Source organism: Dromaius novaehollandiae, chromosome 6 (assembly GCF_036370855.1).
Source record: "Dromaius novaehollandiae isolate bDroNov1 chromosome 6, bDroNov1.hap1, whole genome shotgun sequence".
Taxonomy (NCBI): Eukaryota; Metazoa; Chordata; class Aves; order Casuariiformes; family Dromaiidae; genus Dromaius; species Dromaius novaehollandiae.
Window position 1 is genome coordinate 44,764,404 of NC_088103.1, and position 20,756 is coordinate 44,785,159.

General features: G+C 44.7%; 2 protein-coding genes across 3 annotated transcripts in view; both read left to right on the top strand.

Moving 5' to 3' along the window:
• Positions 1-2,957, top strand: part of HMX2 (H6 family homeobox 2) — a 6,397-nt gene extending 3,440 nt beyond the window's left edge. Inside the window, exons 2-3 of the mRNA XM_064514482.1 lie at positions 1,214-1,491; positions 2,373-2,957. Of these exons, the coding sequence (XP_064370552.1) occupies positions 1,215-1,491; positions 2,373-2,920 (825 nt within the window). The 5' untranslated portion in view covers position 1,214 and the 3' untranslated portion in view covers positions 2,921-2,957. The remainder of the gene's footprint in view (positions 1-1,213; positions 1,492-2,372) is intronic.
• Positions 2,958-4,812: 1,855 nt separating this feature from the next.
• Positions 4,813-19,130, top strand: BUB3 (BUB3 mitotic checkpoint protein). Of its 2 annotated transcripts, XM_026115847.2 has the most exons (9): positions 4,813-4,938; positions 5,250-5,389; positions 7,555-7,749; positions 8,903-8,972; positions 11,084-11,235; positions 14,364-14,522; positions 15,979-16,156; positions 16,523-16,739; positions 18,766-19,130. In XM_026115847.2, the coding sequence occupies exons 2-9, from the start codon at positions 5,381-5,383 to the stop codon at positions 18,773-18,775; spliced, it is 990 nt and encodes a 329-aa protein (XP_025971632.1). In that variant the 5' UTR covers positions 4,813-4,938; positions 5,250-5,380; the 3' UTR covers positions 18,776-19,130. The 2 variants fall into 2 exon arrangements, with proteins under 2 accessions (XP_025971632.1, XP_025971633.1); XM_026115848.2 differs by lacking the exon at positions 18,766-19,130 and having other exon boundaries at positions 16,523-16,743.
• Positions 19,131-20,756: the final 1,626 nt, after the last annotated feature.

Here is a 20,756-nt window from a genome sequence, read left to right on the forward strand (position 1 = left end):
TCGCCTCTCCCGGCGGAAGGGCTCCCCGTCGGGCTCGGGGCTCCGGTAGCTCCGCTGCGCTGTTTGCTCGGCGCCGTTCGTGAGCGCTGTGCTCCGGCACCGTGCGCGGGTCTCCAGCCCGACAGACGGCACAGCCCGCTCGGCCCCAACTGCTCCCAAACCGGCGCTGCGCAGAGCCCGGCGCAGGGCTCAGCAAGGCCCGCAAATAGCCCCGGCGCCGCGGCCCAGTGGAGCCGGGGCTGGACGGGGCTCTGGGCAGCGCCCCGGATCCGGCCCCGCTTGCGGGGAGCCGCTTCACCGGGCTCCGCGCCGAGGCGGCCCCGGCCCTGGCGCTGCGCCCCGACGGGGCGGGCAAGCCGCAGCCCCGGGCCGGGCCTGGAGGAGGGGGGTCGCCAGGGCCTGCCCGGCGCCCTGTCCCCGCCCGCCCCTCGGCCCGGCCGCGCAGCCGGGAGGAGCCCGCGTGGGCCTGGAGGCAGCCGCGGCACAGCGACTGTTGCCCCGCGCAGCGGCTCCTCTCCCACGGCCCGAGCACGGGCTCCCGGGTGGGTATCTGCCCTCCCACGGGAGGGGGCGGCGGGGGAGCCGCAATCCGGCCGCCCACGCCCTGCGAGGGGGCGAGCCCCGGCCCCTGGCAGAGTCTCTGCGGAGGCCCCGGAGCGCGGTCCCCCCCTCCGCCCTCGCCCCGGCTCCCGGCCCGCGAAGGCTTCCCCCGGGGCGTGTGCTGCCCGCCGCGGCGGAGGAGGCTCCCCCGCGGGCCGCCGCGCCTCGCCCTCGCTCGCTGCTGGACGGCGGGGCGCAGCTCCCGGCGCGGCGCCGGTGCTCCTCCCGCCTGCCCGGCGCGGCCCCTCGGCCCGAAGGGGCGCAGGGCGCGGAGGCCCGGCGGGCGCTTCCCCCGGGGCCGGGCTGCGGCCTCCCGCCGCCGGCCGCGCGGGCCCCCCCGGGCGCCGCCGGCTCCCAAACTTGCCGCCGCCGCCGCCGCCGCCGTGATTGGCGCGGCGGAGGCCACCTCCATGCAAATGAAGCCCCGCCGCCCGCCGATCACTAGGGGCGCGGGGGACGGAGCATGCAGTCCGCCTGGGCAGGCGCGGCGAGAGCCGGCCGCGGCGCGCCGACCCCCCCGCAGCAGCCCCCGCCAGCCCGCCGCGGACTGCCGCCCCCCGGCCCCGCGCCTCTAAAGGGGGAGCCTTCCTCCCCTTCTTTCTTATGAGCCCAGGATGAGCAGCAAAGAAGACCCGAGCAAGTGCTGTCCGGCCGTCGCTCCGCTCTCCACCTTCACCATCCAGTCCATCCTGGGCAGCGGCGGCGGCGGCGGCCGGGAGCCCGGCACCAAGGCGGCCGCCGCCTGGCCCGCCCGCCCCCGGAACCTCTCGCTGTCCTCCGACGACGAGGAGCCCGAGGAGAGCTGGCGGCACCGCGGCTGCTTCTGCCCCGAGGCGCCCGGCCCCAAGGAGACGTGCCACAAGCACCAGCCCCTCGGCTTCGCCTGCCTCGGTGAGTACCGGGCGGGCGGGCGGGCGGGGGCGGACACCCGGGGGGCGCGCTCGGCCCCGCCGCTGCGGCCGCGGCCCGGCCTGTCCGCGCCGTCGTGCGCCGGCGGCTCGGGCCGCTGCTTTTCGCCGTTCGCGGTACTTGTGGCCGTGGCGGGAGGCGGGGGAAATTCCTGCAGAAAAGCAGGGTGGCTTGTCCTCCTCCTCCTTCGCGGCCTCCCCGCCCGGGTTGGTCTTCCTCGGAGGAAGCGCGCGTCGCCGTTTCACGCGAGGGACAACGCCAGTTTTCTACGAGCCTTCCCGTTTACAGCGCTCGGGTCAGGGGAAGAAAGGTGTTTGCTTTTGGCGTTATTTCTACCTAAACGGCCTGTGAAATGCAGTGCTATAAAGCAAGATCTGGCAGCTCGCGTCGAGTAGAGAAGCACCTCCTAGCCTGGTACTCAGCTGTCTCCACCGAGGCGTGCATATCTATGCATCGGTGTGTCTATATGCAGCCCACACGTGTGCTGGGGGGACGGTATAGCCTAGAGGAGGGTGCCTTCCCCGGCCTGGGTGCTGCTTCCACCGGGAACGGAGGCGGCGGCGTGCTTGCTCGGGGCCGGCGCACCTGGCTGGCAGGTGGAGTGGGGGGCTTGTCCCGGCCGGCCTTCCGCCGGGCCGCCGTCGGGGGGGGGGGGGGGGGCAGGGCCGGGCCCGCCGTCGAGGGGACGTGTGTGTGCGGTATGTGCCGGTGCCGGGCCCGCCGTCGGGGGGGGATGCCAGTGCCGGGCCTGCCGTCGGGGGGGAGTGCCGGTGCCGGGCCCGCCGTCGGGGGTGTGTGTGTGTGCGGTGTGTGCCGGTGCCGGGCCCGCCGTGCCATCCCCGCTCTGTCCCCCGTTGTTGCAGGCAACGCCAAGGGGAGCGGAGCGGCCGCGGCGGCCGGCGCGGAGCGGCCGCCCTTCCTCTCGCCGTCCCAGCAGGACTTTAAGGAGGAGAAGGAGAAGCCCTTGGGGCCCTCCTCGCCCTCCGGCGGGGACCGGCAGCGCGACGGCGGGGACCGGCAGGCCGGCGCCGCCAAGAAGAAGACGCGCACGGTGTTCAGCCGCAGCCAGGTCTACCAGCTGGAGTCCACCTTCGACATGAAGCGCTACCTGAGCAGCTCCGAGCGGGCCTGCCTGGCCTCCAGCCTGCAGCTCACCGAGACCCAGGTGAAGACCTGGTTCCAGAACCGCAGGAACAAGTGGAAACGGCAGCTCTCGGCCGAGCTGGAGGCGGCCAACATGGCCCACGCCTCGGCGCAGACTCTGGTGGGCATGCCGCTGGTGTTCAGAGACAATTCCCTCCTCCGGGTGCCGGTGCCCCGGTCCATCGCCTTCCCGGCCCCTCTCTACTACCCCGGCAGCAACCTCTCGGCCTTACCCCTCTACAACCTCTACAACAAGATCGACTACTGAGTCGCCTCCTCGCCGGCCGCGGCCGCCCCGTCGGGCCGCGCCGCCCCGCGGCCCCGCGCCGGCGGGCGGCAGCGGGCCGCGGGCGGGGGGAGCGGAGCGGGGCCGGGCGGGGGGCCGCGGGGAGGGACGCGCCCGCGGAGAGCCGCGGCGCCGGCCCGGGGCTCTGCCAGCGCGCCGCCCGCCCCCGCCCCTTATCCTGCCACTTGAAAGCAAATTAATTAAAAAGCGTTATTTCAGATCTGTAAATATTTTTAAAGAAAAGAATAAAACGTTTTAAGCCTCGTTTGTAAACTTGCCAGCTCGATCGGGTGCCTCCGGCGGGGAGCGCGGCTGCCGGGGGATGCGGCGCGGCTCTGGCCCCCGCCCGCTGCCCCCCGCCCTGCCGTCGCGGTGGCCTCGCGCCTCCTCCCCGCGGTGCCCGGCGGGCCCTGCCCCCGCTAGCCGGGACGGGCGGGCGGGAGGCGGCGCGGAGGGCAGCGGGGCCAGCGCACCGCACCGCGCCGCGGGCAGGGCCACGGGCGGCCGTCGGCAGCGCTCGGCCCGCGGGGCGGCGCGGAGGGGGTGCGCGGTGCTCCGCCGCATGCCACGGCCCCCGCGGAGGATGGCAGCTCCTTTGGCAGAAACGTGACACTCGGGCTGGACGGACCGTAGCGGTGGCCGGCTCCTCTCCCTGGTACCAAACCTCCCACGGCTTCCTCTCCACAGAGGATGAAGTGAACCGTTTAAATAAAAAGTAACTACTTCGTCAAGTGCTATTTAAATTGCAGGCGCCGCCGCATGTTTTATCACGGCCACCTGTTCCGTGGTTAACGCCGGATCTTAATGCAGGCGGATATTTAAAGTAGCAATAACCGTATACAATTGAGATGAGGCTATATTTACGATGTAACGAAAAAAAAAGAAAGGAAAGATCCGAAAAAATAAATACGGCGAGGTTATGATAAATGCGAGGAGGAGAGGAAGGATTTTGAGCATTCCCTTCCCTACAACGAACGTTATTTAAAATTACAAATTCCAGCTGGAATCCCAGAGCCCGGCGGTGCCTCTAGCTACCGCGACTGCAACGAGGGGGGCGGTGAACATTTCTTGTCGCGTAGCTGGAAATCAAATTCGCGGCCGCCCGAGCGAAGACGGCTGCGACACATGGCCATGGCAACTTTTAATGCCAGGGCTGGGTAAATGCTGGGATCTGCACGCAGATGTTCCGTACCCGCACTCTGTGCGCCGGGTTCCTTGTTACTATTACCACCCCGGGGCGACGGCGCCGCGGGCCCGGCCCGCCGGGTCACCAACGCCCGCAGCCAGGGCTGCCCCACGCGCTCCGCGGGCGGCGGCCGCCGCGAAGGCGGCACTCGGGGAACCCTCCGCTCTCCGGCCCGCGGTGCGGTGCGCCGCTCCTGCGCGGGGCAAACCGGCCTGCGCGGCCGTGGGGCCACCCGCAAGCACCGCCAGCTCCCCCCCCCGCCCCGAGGGCCGCCGCTGCCAGCTGGGCCCCGGCCCGGCCCGGCCGCCGCCGCGGGGGCCCCGGTGCGGGGTGGGAGGCGGCTGCCGGGGCCCCCCGGTGCGGCCGCACTGCTGTTAACCGCGGTTAAGCCCCAGCGGCCGGGGCCGGGCCTGGGCTGCCGGATGACTGACAATTAACGTAACTAATGCGAAGGGCAAGCGGCGGCACCCCTCCGCCACGGGACCGCCCGCCCCGCTCCCCCGCGGCGGACTACGAGTCCCGGCATGCCCGTCCCGCCGGGGCCGCGCCCTTCCGGCGTCGCCGCAGCGGCACGCCGGGACTTGTAGACCCTGCCGGCAGGCGCGGGGCAGGCGGGAGGCGGCCCGCGCATGGCACGCCGGGAGTTGTAGTCGCGCGGGGCACGCCGGGACGCGTCGTGTCGCCCTTTCGAACCGGCCAATGGGGAGGCGGCGTGGCGCGGTGGGGCGGGGCTGGCGGGAGCGCGCGCGCGAGGGCGAGGGTGGCGGCGGCGGCGGTTGTTGCTAGGCCGAAGGCGCTGTAACCGAGCGGCGAGGTAAGGCTGGTTCTGCCCGCGGGGCCGGGATCCGGGATCCGGGATCCGGGATCCGGATCGGGATCCGGATCGGGCTGGGTCGTGCCGGGCCGGCGGGCGGGCAGGCTTCCGCTTCTCCCGGCGCGGCGCGGCGGCGCCGAGGCCTACGCAGTAGGGCCGGGCCTGCGGCGTGGGGCGGGCGGTGCCGCGCTGCGCGCCGGGTCGGGCCGGTAGTGCCGTTCCCCGCCCGGCTCTGCTCGGGCGCCCCGGCCGCTGCCTCTGGGCTCCCGGGGCCTCCTCGGGCCCTTCTCACGCTCTCGCCTCCCCCGCAGCTCCCCGCACCGCGCGTTGCTGCTCCGGACCGCCGGACCGCCGCCGCCTCGGTGCTTCCGTGAGCCGCTGCTGCCGCAGGAGGAAGCCTGGTCTCGGCGCTGTCCCGAGCAGCGAGGGCAACTCGTGCATTATGAAAACGGTACTGCCAGCGCCCCGGCTCGGAGGAGGCTGCGCTCGGGCTGGCGTGACATCGCCTTCCCCGAAGCGTGCTGCTTCGTTCCGGAGACTTTCCTCTTCTGCTTAAGCTTTTCAGTGTAATATGTTAAGAGGAGCTATAGAATCACAGTGATTTCACATTTCTTTGGCTAAAAGGGTTTTCAGGCCCATTAAGATGCATCTTGTACTTAACATCACGATTTCATCAGTGCGCTTCTTCACTATATGTGCTTTATGAAATATCTCGCGTGGTGCTAAGAAACTGTATCAGCACTTCGTTACTTGAGATAGGCATGACGATTACTGCTGTTACTCAGTGTCCCTTTTGTGAAGGAGCTGCAGTTTTGAAAATGTGCGGTGCTCTTGGTATGAGATGACTTTTTTGAAAAAGACTGGTAATAGGTTATGTATATATTCCAATATTGGCACAGTTTTTCTGGATTAAAAATATCACCAGAGGGTCCTTTCGGCTTTCTGATGTGAGCCTGCTTCCTGGGCCACTGCTTGTTGTTGCTTTTGGGGTGACTTTTAACTTGTACCAGGCACCTCAAATCTCATGCTTTTGTTTAAGTCGTCCGCCACGAGTAGACAAGATAATTAGTGTGTCCGGTCTAATTGCTTTGCTCTTTTTTTATTCCTTTAGTTCTTTTGTCTTTTTATATACATCTGAAATACTAGCTTAGGTACATTTCACCATTTAAAGTGTGATAAAGGTGAATACTTTACCAGTATTCATATGGTAATGAATGTGGCAGATGCTCAAGTATGTCTGTCTTTTGGCCAAGGAATCTCAAAACTCAGCTGAAAAAAGGTGAAGAAAGTAGTTTTTATTTCCTGTTCTTATGAGCTTTTTTTATGTAATGTTTAAATAGTAGAAGGTGTTTAAATATATCTGTGTGTGCGTTTTTTCGGGGGGAGGGGAAGGAAGTGTTCTGTAAGGCACCCTTCAAAAGAATTTCTTGCTTAGGAAATTTTTCTGGCATAAGAATGTGTACTTCTCACATCTTATTCAACCTGACTGTTTGCAGTGATTGAAAATGTTGAAATGGAATAACTGTACGCTGAATTTGAACTTTGCTTCTTGATTTGTTGTCAGAGGTCTAATCTCAACTCTGCCATTGTCCATAGAATTTCAGGAGTGATAGTGTTGAAGAAAATCTGGGCTTCATTCATTTCTTGGCCCTTTTCCCAAAGGGGAAACGTACTGTTAAGGCCCTGGAATGCATTTTAAAAGGTTTTGGAGATTTTGTCGGTGTACATATAATGAACAGTTTCTTCATTTAGAGCATTTGCAAGATCTTACTGTCTTTCTAGATGACACTTGCTGCTCATAGCCTCAGCTCTCCTTTGAATTTTTGTACACGCAGCTAGTCTTATTAAGTGTGACTGCTGCAATTATCTTTAGAGTCATTAATCTGTTACTGAATTGTTTTTTTTTTTCCTGTTGCCCTGCATTTACACATTTGATCTACATTTCAGTACTTAATCCTCCTTTCTTATCTGACAGTGTTTAGACTCTAAGAAGAAAAACTTAAAGCTTTTTTGTTGGAGCTATTTGTAGCACTTATGGAAGCTGAAGTACTGGAAAGTTTCAGAGAACCAGAAGTTATTTAAAAGGGGATCTAGTTGCAAATCTTGGAAGTTTAGGAAAGTCCTACCAAATCAGGAATGCTTCTTGTAGGATAGTTCAAATCAGACTCCTTTCTGCCTGCATTTTTTTTAAAGCAACTTCTTAATGCTTACAGTAATTTATGATTATCTACTTTTTAAAATATGTTTATACTGCATGTAGATCGTAGTCTGTGTAGGGAAAGAATACATTTGTAAGTAACAATATTATATATCTAAGCTTAAATACAGTAATTGTTGTCAGAATCCTGTACTATTTATTTCATATTTTATTTGGTATTTAAACTTTAAAGCTTACCTTATCAGGAGGAATTCATTGAGGACACAGTGATTAGTATCTTCGATTTTAAACACTTTGTCAGAAATCTGGATGTTCTCCACTTTCTGTGGAAAAGCTAGCAAACTTCTCATGTTTCCCTTAAATTACCCTTAAGATGTATCAGTGATTTGACTATCTTGCTGGGCTAATGTTCTAGTTAGCACTAAAATTATACCTATGCTTTATCATCATTTCTTCAGATGACAGGGTCAAACGAGTTCAAACTAAACCAAACTCCAGATGATGGTATTTCATCGGTAAAGTTTAGTCCAAATACATCTCAGTTTCTGCTTGTTTCATCCTGGGACACAACTGTCCGGCTCTATGATGTTCCTGCCAACACCATGAGACTCAAATATCAACATTCAGGAGCTGTCCTTGACTGTGCTTTTTATGTAAGTCCGTTCTGATGTTTTTTGGATTTATAGTGCCTAAGGTATATGAGAAATTGTTTACTCCATCAAATTAAATGGATAGTTCCTATCTGGGTTTATGCTAATTACTGTTCTTTTTTAATGAATGTCTTCTAGTCCTAAGTCTATATTTTCTGTGAAGGGTGCAGACACAAACATAATTTACTTTTTTAAAAAATTAAAAACACAATAGCCAAAAAACCCTACAAACAGTTTTGACATAACTGCCTGCATATGTATTTTTACCTGTGGTAGAAGAAATAATTTGGGTTTGTTTATCCTTTTCCTGCAATGGTATGGTAAATTGTTTGCGTGCTCCTTAAAAGGAGTTGCATTGGTAGTGTATTCCCAAAAATCTTTCACAGTAAATTTCCCTATCGTCAATTACTTTCTGTCTGTCTGTCTAACCTTTTCATGCTGACTAGTTTAGGAAACAGTGGCTCATTGTTCCAAATGAACCATTTGCCAAATACTTGCTTTCTCTAATTTTTGTACACCGGATTGGTGACACTTCCTCTTTTGGTTTTATATAATATATGAAATAGAAAGTTTCAAGCAGTATTTTTTTTTTCTTTATTCTGCCTTGTCTTCTGGTGACTTGATCTTGATGTCTTACTGTATGTTATAAGGATCAATTTAAATTTTTAATTCTACTTGTGAGTTTTTTTTTTTTTACTAGCTGTTTTGGCATATAACTGGTTTTGTACTGCAGATCAACACACAGGTCTTCATATGCTTTCTGGCGTCTAAATTAGTTTTAAAAGGAATACACATCAATTGGAACTGACTTGGCAGTCATTTAGAAACAACCATTTTGTGTGTTTTTCTATTACAGAAATGAAAATGGCTTGATATAGCCTCTAACTTCATTATTTTTTAGTTTTCCTTTTAAATATAAAAAAAAGTCGTATAGGTCAAAGTGCTTCCCTTGAACATTTTTAAAGCTTCTGTTATCTGCCTGTTCCATCTGCCCAGTTAAGATCTGGGCCACGTCTTAACTGTTATATCTTAATTTCCATCTTCCCAAAATTCTTAAAAGGAAAAAAAAATCATTTGTTATGTGTCCAAGAGACTAAATGTGTATCAGTCAGGGATACTTAATGAATGCTGTAAGATGAAATTTCTTCCTTTGTAGGATCCAACCCATGCCTGGAGTGGAGGATTAGATCAGCAATTGAAAATGCATGATCTAAACACGGACCAAGGTAAACAGATTGATTTCTATAAGTGGGCTCTTTGGAACAATTAAACTAAACTTAGGATTTAAAACAGTGAAAAGTGTTTATAGTTCTCCAGATGGGGGATATTTCTTTTTAGCAGTAGTTCAGGTTTTAATTGATAAACCTCTTCATATATATTGGTTAGTGGTACAAGTATGTTACTTGATCAGTCAGAAACATTGTGAGAAAGTCACATTTGCTTCTGTGCATTTCATAATGGTAGTTTAAAAATTAGTGTCATTCTAGCCCTGGAAAATGTCTAGCAGGATGAAGGGGGACCCAGGTGAACATCTAGCCTCAATAAAGGTATATATGGTTCCTACAGCTTTTTGTTGCTTGGAAGGTAAAGTACAGTGGCATTGACTTATGATTTCCTCTCTCATCCACTGCCTCCTGATGTAAAAATTATTGTTAAGGTTGTGTCCTACCTGAATCAGAAGTCAGGTGGCTGTTTGCTTTCGTGCATATGAAGCTTATGGTTATTTCGCTTATGACATACAGTAGCATGCTGTTTTTTCCATAGAATACCTACCGTATTCATCGCTTCTAATAATTGATGCTCACTCGCTTGTCTTTTGAAGTTAAAAAATTATCCTTTGACTTTTATGTGAAGCTAATCTTTATGCTTTGCAAACATCATTTATGTTGACAACGTGTCTGTGGGTTGTCCTTGTTTGTAGAAATGGGTGCTAAGGTACCTAGAGTTAAATCGGAAAATATTTTTTAAAAACCTCATACACCAAAGGTAAGATGCTTAGAGTGTCTGTTTTCACAACACTTTTGCATTATATGCTGTATTTGATGTTCAGGGTACAGCTCCTGTTGATTTCAGTTCTCACTGTTAGTGCTCAACACTGCTCTGCAGCCCTCTTTCATCACCAAGGTAGAACTGTGCAGGGCACTGAACAGGCAGGATTCCTTTTGGTGCAATTAAAGACTCTGCTGCAATACCTTTAACAGAAGGACCTCATCTGTCCCTGCCAAACTTCTAGGGGTTTTACTTATACAGTGATGAATATTCACTATTTATTTTACATATGTATTTTTTTAATTTACCTTAAGATGAAAATTGACTGTAAGAAACCATTATATACCTGTCACACTGATGTTTTAGGGCTCCTCAGCATGGTTGGATCTTCAAAAACCATATGTACCTTTATCTAGCAGAACAACTATCGGCCCTTATAGGTATCATATAGTGCTGTGAAAGAGTTTGTCAGTTTTCTAGAAAGTTTGGTAGATACTTGTTGTAGGACTTCTTGAGTTGGATTTCTGATGACAGTGCTGCTCTTCCATGTGTATCTCATGGGGAGAAATTGCTAAGCTCTACTAAATCTCTGAGTTATTTTCAAAGGTTTGTGTTTTAATAATATTTAGAATGGTCTTTCACAAGTATGGCAAAATGTACGTCCTTAGCATAAAGTTCTTCCTTTTTCAAATTTTATAGCCTTATACTATGTTTGCCTGTAAGAAAACACTGCTGGAATTAAACACAGACTTTTCCAGTGCCTTATTGCTGCAGATTATGGAGCTACTTTGTCTAACTTTGGCGGGGGGGGAAGAAAGATAATATCAGCCTGAGGCATGTATAATGTGCCGAAATCAGCCAATGGCCAGAGCTTGGCAAACTTGTGTGAAATCCTAACAAAGTAAAATTAAATAATTTTATTATAGATGAGTTACTAGAAGTCCTTATATTAACCGTAATTCTTTTCTTTTGTCCTACTGTTAATGTATGCAAGCTTAAATCTCATTCAGCTTTCTGTATTAAGTGTCTGCATCACAGGTAGTGATATCAAGTGGATACTTAACACTTTATACCTCTGTAGATCTTTGTGTGGCAGCCTAAAATTGTTAATATCCTTTGATAATCTCAGGAGACAAGTCTAAATTTAATGTGTCTGATCTTTGAAAATTATGCTTTTGAAGAATGAGCAATCTTTAAAGGGAATCCTAGCATATTAATGCATCCATGGGAACGTCAGAAGATGGTGTGTTGTTACTGCAGTAATGTGTGCTTTTTTATACTTTGTACAACATATTTTGAAGATTTGTGGAGCCAATAAAGTTACCATAGACTGTATTTTCTCATACAGAAAACCTTGTTGGTGCCCATGATGCTCCTATCAGATGCGTTGAGTATTGCCCAGAAGTGAATGTAATGGTGACTGGAAGCTGGGATCAAACAGTTAAATTGTGGGATCCCAGAACTCCCTGCAATGCAGGAACTTTCTCTCAACCTGAAAAGGTAGGTACTAGATACTGTATCCCAGGTAATAAAATAAATAAATAAATAGTTAAATATATAGTTAAATAGTTAAATAGTGCATCCAGTGACTGGTTAAACATCAGTGTACAGCATGCTGTCTTAACTGTGAAGCCTGAATATGAAAAGTTACTTCTGATATTTTTAAGCTGTGAGAATGCATCTTGCAAATTGAAATGTTCAAAATAATACTCGGTTAATATGGCAAGATTTCAGGTTAAGGTTTTGAGTGTTTATCACTAAGAAAGCATAACTTAATTCTTAGCAATTGTGATCTACCAAATCCTTATACTTTAAAACACAATTGAGGAAGGAAAACTTAACAAATCCAGCATTTGAAATTGAGGCAGTTATTAATTTTATGAACTTCCTTAAGACAGGGATGGTGCATATTACAACTAAATATTAAGATTTGTAGAGATCAGATTCTGGCAGTCATAAGGTCTGATTATTTAAAAATGTGTATAAAGTTATAGTAGGAGGCCACTTACTCTTCCTAGAATAGTATTTGTTTTTTTCTTTGAAATAAAAGATTGGACAGAACTGCTTGTATTGCAAGTTACCTGTGGCTGTACTAATGCGTAGTAAATTAAGGCATTCTCCTAATACTCTTCTAATACTCTGTAGTAATGACAGACCAAGAAGAAAAAGGCAAAATATAATGTCTTAAACTTTTTCTAATGGTGATGTGGTATGCTAATCTTTATACTGCTTACAGTGATGTCACTAATAGAATTACAAGAAAATAGTTTCTTCTTGTTATCATAAACTCCTAAACATAGGCTGGATTGCTGGGTAATTTTACATGTGAATATTTTTTTGCCTATGCTGTTTTTAGGTTTCATTTAGTTCTGTTAAAATACATTGTGAAGTTATAGTTATGAGCCATCATTATGTTCTGTATTGCATCTAAATAGCTATTACTTTTGTCACAACATAGCTGAATCTACTTCTGGCAAGACCTTTGTTCAGAATAAAGTAATTGCATTATTTCTAGTTTTGATTTATAGTTGTGTGTAGCATGTAAAGAACTGTGATAAATTGCTGGCAGAATATCATATAATGGACAGCCACAGTGAATCAAGCTGCTTATTGGTTCAGCAAGGTTCATTATGTCATTTTTTTTAATACTGCTTTTGATAAATGCATACACCTACTCAACTGCATGACAATGGTTTCATTTGATTTATGATTGTGTGGTGTAGAAAGAATACTTACTATACAGGTGTGACATCAGTTTGTAAAGAAGATTTAAGATATTTAATGTTCTTTATGCTTTTGTTTCCATACCTGCATAAAAATTATATAATATAATGTTTGTTAATATTTTTGGATCCATTTTTATATCAATTGGAAAGGGAAATTTAAAAGGCTGTCTTGTTAAAGTGTGTAATTACCCTTGGCTCAGTTTTCTTTTCCTTTTAGTACCTAAATGGAATTTGGCAATTGAGATCATCAGAAATTTTAGGTGACTTTCATATGAACTTTCATGTTTTTATGTGAACTTTCGTGAGAAACATACTGTTTAAAGCAAGAATGTATGCCTAGTGAATGTGTATTAGTTAAAGGAAGCTTTATTTTTATTTTCATACGTGTGTGTGTGTATATATATATACATACATATACACACACACACACCTGTCAGATAGTTAATAGCTTAATGTTTGCTTTATATTAAAAACTAATTTTTTGAAAACATAGGATCTGCAGAAATGTTTATAGTAAATCGTCACAAAAGTTACTTTGTTTAATGTTTCAGTGCAGTCTTAACAGAAACAAGTAGCTTTATTGGGCTTTATCAGAGAACTGGAAAGTGAAATCAATTGCTTCAGTTATATTGTACAAGCACATGCCAATTGTAAATTAAATCCTGGCAGAATATCAGATCTCCTACGCTTTTCATTCTAGTTCTGAGATATTTACAGTATCTACTTCCTATATATTAGCTTCATTAGATCACTTCTGTAAAAGCTTGTTTTTGTTTTACCTTGTTACTCATGTTAACAGCTCAGTGACGGCGCAACTATTAGGTAGCTGGATTCCATCTTGCTTGTGTATTAGCAACTTGAAATTTAATTAATAGTGCAGAGTTTTTGATCAAATGATTTATTTTGACATGTTCTCAGATAACTGCATCTCAAATAATAGTTGGAAACTAAATGATTTATATGCTGAATACTTTCATGAGAAATTTGAGAAACAAAAGTTAGAAACTGAGCCAATGTTGAGTTGAGTTGAAGTTCCAAGCCATAATTTTTTAATGGGTGTCAAGTATATTGCTTCAGTCAACTTCATTTAGTTTTATGGAAGCGTACATTGAATTAGATTTTAATGTTTTCTTGATGATTTATTTCCCTTTATTAACATGAAGTTCAAGTTGAAGTAATAAGGTGTTCTGTTTAAAAAAAAAAAAAAAGGCAAAAAGAATATGATGTAGTACTGTAGGACTGAAGTGCATGATCATGACCCAGTCATGCAGATTGCAAGCGGTGCATGTCGAGTAAAGATGAATTCTAATTTCCATAGCCTTTTTTCCCAATTACTTTGTGCATGTTTTTCTCTTAGCTTGAAATCTGCTATCTGTTTAGCGCTTAAAATAATGTGAGGAAGACTTGAATAATATTGATTTCACTTTTATATGTAAATAGAAATACTGCTGAACACATATGGAATTTAGAACAGGGTAATACCAGGCAAAGGCAGAAATCTCATGTATGGTATGTTATTTAGATATCACTGTGATCTAGAGACTAATAAAAATGTTGAACAAATATGCTTGAAACTTAAAATTCCACAAGTACATATTCATAAATATTTTTGTAAATCAGTTATATATAGGATGATACTGCGTTAAGCTTTATTTGAAGGCATGTACTAGCATGCAGAGTTAAGGGTGAGCTTTTGAAATGCTGAATTGGTGTTTGATCAGTAACTGACTGCACACTACTGCAGTTTATCCCAAATTTGAATTATAAACTGAAGTGAAAGGGAAATGAATCTGTAGCTATGGACTGAATAGTTTTTTATTGTATATTGCTGATGCTGTATGTACAAGGAACCATGGATATCCAGGTTAATAAGTGTATAATGTTGTAATCTTTTTTTAAAAGGTGTATACGCTGTCTGTGTCTGGAGATAGACTAATTGTGGGGACAGCAGGTCGGAGAGTGCTGGTGTGGGATTTGCGGAACATGGGCTATGTTCAGCAGCGAAGAGAATCGAGCCTGAAGTATCAGACTCGCTGTATCAGGGCATTTCCAAATAAACAGGTATGGGAATCATGGCAGTAATTGTACTTCTGTGGAATATTTTTTTAGGAAAGGTGGTGGGTTATTTTTTTAAGCTTTCTGCCTCTTTCTCTCATTTAAAACAATATTTTTGATCTTTATGATGTCAGAATTGAACTCTTTAAAAAAAAAATGTTGACGCTGCTTGTTCCAGATTCTCTTTTGAAGAACAGTATAGCCTAGGAATATTTGCCACCCCTACTCACCAGAATGTTTTTCTCATTTACTTTTTCTCAAATTCTTTTTTTTTCTCCTTGATAACTTTGTTTTAAACTGGTTATTTAATACATCACAATACTGGTGTATAACCTTCAAAAAACTGCAAAGAAGTTGCAGTAGAAGAGGGAAAAATAGACTAGGAGTTGTTCTGTTGCTTTTATGCATTGTAGCCCTAGATTCTTCAACAAGGATAGGATAAAAATTATGTGAATATGGCTTATATTTTCCTTCCTTCCTTTTATTTTCTTTCTTCAAATCTGACTGTCATACACTCAAGACCTGATGACCCGTTATCTAGATGGAATTGTACAATTTAGGTGATCATACTGCTATTCCACGTAGGTTAACATACTGTATCTGCAGTTTCTAGCCCTTTTTGAGGTAAAGCAAGATCAGTTTACCCTGACATAAGCAAGAACTAATGTGGAAGAGTTTCCCAGTGTAAGCAGTGGAATTACAGGCATTAGGAGACCTAGCTATTTGTTCTGGAACTGGTATGAATTTTTTTTCTTTTGATTTTTCAGTTCTAGTTGTAGTATAACAAATTGATCTTCCAGATTGTAGTATAGTCTGGATTTTGAAGAATCGTGCTACAGGTAGATACTGTAAACCTATTTCTGACAAGATCTGTTACAGGTTTAATTCAGAAGTTCTAATACAAGAATCTTAAGTTGCTGTAAGTCAGGGCTATAATTAACTGCATAAGTGGGCACCCCTTTGTAATCAAGTTTCACTGAAAATACTGTTTCAGCCTTGAGCATTTAGTTGACAGTATAATGCTCTGAACTAATTGTAATGTAATGCAATTCTGAAACTAAACGGTCTCATGAGTATCCATAATATTTGAGGTACTTAGGCCCTGTGGGATAGGTGAGCAAATACAGGGAGCTATTAACTCTTAATTTCTGCCCCCCTCCAAATCAACCTGTGTTTGGAACTGTAGCAGTAATTAGAAGCCTCACTGTAAGCTTTAACTTGTGGTGCAGTGAGAATTTCCCAGAAAGCTTTTCCTATATTAGCTTTTTATTAGAAGCAGATTTTATTGATGATGCCATGGCTCTGTGGTAACAAATAACTTCCAGTTGTACACAACATAAGATTGTTTACACTTTATTTATGTGAATTTAGAATGGTAAAAGATTAGTTACATGTTTAAAAAAAGTTATATTTTCTCCTATTCTAAACTTCTAAAATGCATATCTCCAATTTTATTTGGTAGGGTTATGTTTTAAGTTCTATTGAAGGTCGTGTTGCAGTAGAATACTTGGATCCAAGTCCAGAAATACAGAAGAAGAAATATGCATTCAAATGTCACCGTTTGAAGGAGAATAACATTGAGCAGATTTATCCAGTTAATGCCATTTCTTTCCATAATGTCCATAACACATTTGCTACAGGTAGAGTTGATATTCAGTTTTTATTACTTACTGGTATCAAAAAATGTTTTCAGTGCATGGGCCCCTTTAGGTTTTCATTTAAACAGGTCAGCCTTTACTTGATTTGCCTTTACTTTATTGGGCCTTTAAATCATACTTCTTGCTTTGAGCAGGGTTTTGAATTATTTTATGTAGTGAGAGTTAATTCTTTTAACAGATTTTAGAAAATACTTATTGTGCTCTCTTCTGCATTATTCAACTCTATATAACTTTGTGCTTTGAGTGACAAAGTAATTCCAGGTAGTTTTTCTCTTTTGCTGTATGTGTTCAGTCTTACAGTTCTCCCAGTTATAATTTATGAACAGGTTTTGTTAATTAATTTTTCAGGAGGTTCTGATGGATTTGTAAATATTTGGGATCCCTTTAATAAGAAACGACTGTGTCAGTTCCATCGGTATCCCACAAGCATAGCATCACTTGCCTTCAGCAATGATGGAACCACCCTTGCCATAGCTTCTTCATATATGTATGAAATGGATGACATTGAACATCCTGAAGATGGTATCTATATTCGCCAAGTGACAGATGCAGAAACAAAACCTAAGTGAGTATGCTTCACCTGTATTTGAGCCTTTCTGAGCATTCATCCCAAGATTTATTAATTTTCTTAAATTCATGAATAGCATTATTGATGCCAGTAGATAGTGCAGCTTGACAGTAGGGTTGGATTTGATTTTATCTTGTTCGCCCAAGCTTTCAATATCCGTAGGTTGATAGACGTCTCATGGATAAAATTGTGCCTAGTTGTTTAGTAGAAGAAGAATGTCAAACTCTTATCCCTTTTGAATAGATGCTATTATATGAAACTACGGAGTTATTGCTAGCTCATTGCTTCAAAAATTAAGTGAAGAATTCAAAAATAATTTGAGTAGAAGTTACTGTATTTGGATATTTAAAATTTAGGATTAATGGAATTAGTGAAACACACCGACTGTGTCTAGCTGTTACAGTCAGAGTGAATTTGGGTACTGTTCTAGGAAGGTTTTGTAAAAGCAAGTAAAGGGCTTTCTCAGTCCTTGTGTTTTGGAGTTTACTGCAGCCCTCTAACACACTCTTCTGTCATTGTTGCTGTCAAAATGGGGCTAACTGATTATTAGAGGTAAAGGATTTCTGTTAAGCTCTTTGGCATGAATGTTTAGAAAAACAAATATTGTAGAATTGCACTACTCTTCATCTTGCCAGCGGGGGGTGAGTTTAGAATTTCAGATTCTTGTGGTTTGTCACTGCTAATTTCTTCGTTTAGTACTCAGATTGTCTTATACTTTACCATTGTCTCCATTGTTTATTACTTCAGTGGATATATAAGTAGCTGTATATCAGTGATCAGAGTTCTTGAGTCTAAAACCTCAAGACCTTTTTTCCTCTCAAGTGACTTGTATATTGCTCCAGAGCAGCCATTTCCCAACTGTGCAGATGTGGGGAGAAAATTGCAAAAGAATAACTCACTTGGAGAGGCTTGTTTTAAAATAATTTTGATACTGAGGGGGAAAAATAAAAATGTAACTTTCAGTTCTTATTCCTGTGGCTTTCCTCATTTAAAAAAAATCCAGAGATAATTTGTCATAGTTACTTGTAAAATCAGATTCTGCTTGTAAAATCAGGTTCTGCTTCATAGATACATTTGGGAGGTATTAAAAAAAAGAGGTGAGAGAAGAATACTTGTTGTTATTGGTCTTGTAATATTAAGAGCTGTTTTCAGTTATTTTTGTTCTTTGCTAGTTATGGTTGCTAATTCTGTAGATGCTTCATTCTGCCGTATGAGGAGGTTAATCTACAATTAAACAGTATTTCCTCTTGGCCCTCCATTATTTTCTGAAACAGATGGTTCATCATTTCCTGGGCTGTTAAACACAGCAAGGTTAAGGTTAGACTCTTGGGAATCAGCTAGTTTTGAATCTTATTAGACTGTAGAAGGAAAACTAATAAGAATACTCCTTAATATCATTTTGTGACTGTAAACAATTATTTATTAGCAAACAATTGATCCCAGAAGGGCAAATTGTTTGAGTCAGTAATGAGCTGAGAAAAGACAGAGCATATCTGTGTATTTGGAAAATAATTGTAACGTAATTGCAATGCATTTAGACAGGCATCTTTTTGGACCTGTTTCTATCTTTAAATGAATTTCAGAAAACATTAACAAGGTTTACATGCTTTTCTGACATTTATAAGTTGCTTGTGCCAACCTTAGGGCACTAATCTCTGGTTACTAAGAATTTTATATATATTTTAATGTTACAGTACTGTGAGTCATCTCTGTTTTATTTTAAAAATAGATTACTTGGAACAAGACTTAATAGTTCTTGTTGTTTCATAGTGATCTCTTTGCATATTAATTTGAATCACCTTGTGTTTCTGCATGATGCATTCTTAAATGCATCAAGATGGTGCCATATTTTATAAAGAATAATTGGCAAGGTCAGGTTTTTAGTGACTGAGTTATGTATCATATCTTGATACAAGTGAAAACTATCTTTCTACACACTCTTACATTTATGGAATGCCAAATATTTTACGTGCTTATGAATATTCTACAAATTACTTGCTGAAACACAGTTTATTTATTTCAGGTCTACTTAGACTTCTGGTGATATCTCTTCTCTACAAAAGAGTTGCCCACCTGCTCCTAACAAGACCAAACTAAAACAATAGAAGTGGGAAGAACAATCTTTGTATTGATGTTATTTTTAACTAAGAAATATTTGTTTGTATGTTGCAGTATGTCATAATCTGTCATTACTTTTCTGATTAGAACAGTAGTGAATCAATGTATACTTTAACTGCTGTCTGTAGGTAAACTAGTTCTTTCTTGTAGGCAACTTTGCTTATACAACTTCATAAAAACTTATGCCTTTTTGTAGTATCCTAATTATGAAAACTTCCAATGTTCTCAGAATTGTTCAATAAATATACATCCTAGGTTTTTGAAAACAAATTTTGTGTAATAACCTTTACTGTTTGTGAACAAACTTTTGAGTTGCAAGAATTCTTGAGTTCTAGATACTTCATTATGGGAAGTTTCTTAACCTTTGTCTTTTCCCAGTGAGGTAAAATGGGAATACTTTCCTTACCTGAGGATGTTTAACTATTCAGGTCATGTTTTCATAGTGCTGTGAAAGCCTAGAGTTGTATTAGGAATGCTAGGTTATCTTGATGACTTGATATTACTGAAAAACCATTTATCATTTCTGGAGGAAAGTGAGAACTCCATAGCATGTAGTAAGTACTCTGGTTTGTCATCTACTGCTACTACTGTGTATTTGTAGAGAAGCCCAAGGTTAATCATACACGTGAAGAATTGAGGGTAAAGGGAAGCAAAGGGAGACCTTGGGCTGTGGCAGGTTGGTTTGTTCCAAGTCTGCAAGTTTGACCTGAGAGCCCAAAGTTTATGTAGTATCACAGATAAAGGTAGAAAAGAACAGCGCTAAGAGTGCAAATGCCATTCTGGCCACAACAGCAATGCAGTATGCGCTTTCTTCATATGTTTTGTTTGCCTTATTGCCACTTGATCAGAAGTGTAATCTGTAATCGGAATTTTGTATCAGCCGCTTGGGGATTTGGAATGCGGGAGGGAGAAATGATCAAACTTAGACAACTTAAGAATTTCTGTTAGGAAAGCAGTACAAGGAAAACACTTCAGGTACTCCGTGTGTGTCTGTCTGTCTGTCTTGCTTTTTGTTTTTGTTTTTTTCCCTTCTGAACAAGAATATAGATCTGATCAAGAGAATAAACCTGCAAATCTCTCTTCAACTAAACAGTATATTTTCTGTGCTGAATACTCCAGTCTGGCATGTGGAGTCAAAATAAATGCTTTCTGATTAGTAGCGCCAATAAAAGCCCTTTCATCCAACTCTGCAGGACAGACTTTCAGATCCTTCTTTTAAAGTAGTTTATATCTTCCTTAAGTAGTTTATATCAGGTGTTTCTGAGAAGTACTTCAGGAACTTTGTAGCGAACAGTAATGAGAGACAAAAGGAAACATGACTGCTTCTACAAGTCTCATCCAAGAGGATTGTTGTGTGGATATTTTGGAAACAAATGATGACTGATTTCATACCTTACTTCAGCCTTTTCTGTTCTGAAATAACAGTGACCATATAACCAGTGGGAGTGCTTTATTACCTTTAAGAAAACAAGCTTGTTGACAACGGAAATAGTAATGGATTGTTCCACAGAAGGTGGTGGTGGAGAGGAAGCTGGGCTCTGCAGTGTTGAGCTGTTATCAGGTAGACATAGTAAATGAGTTGTACATGGAATACTTTATACTTTGTCATGAGCTAGGTCTGGATTCTTTGATAATCTTAAAATTGTCTTTTTTCAATAGGTTTAAAAGAATTAAAGATCTTCCTGAATATGAAAATGAATACCACAGTCACTAGAGTTGCATCTATTCTCTATTCTGATAGACATACACTGTCCCGTTTTTTTAAGTTTTAATAGGCTTTTTTACATTCTTGGTAGATGACTACATTGCTGAAGATGTAGGACAAAGATTGTGTTTTTGATGTTGTCTTAGGAAGCTACAGTGCTTTTTTTTGTGGAGGCATGAGATTATACTTCA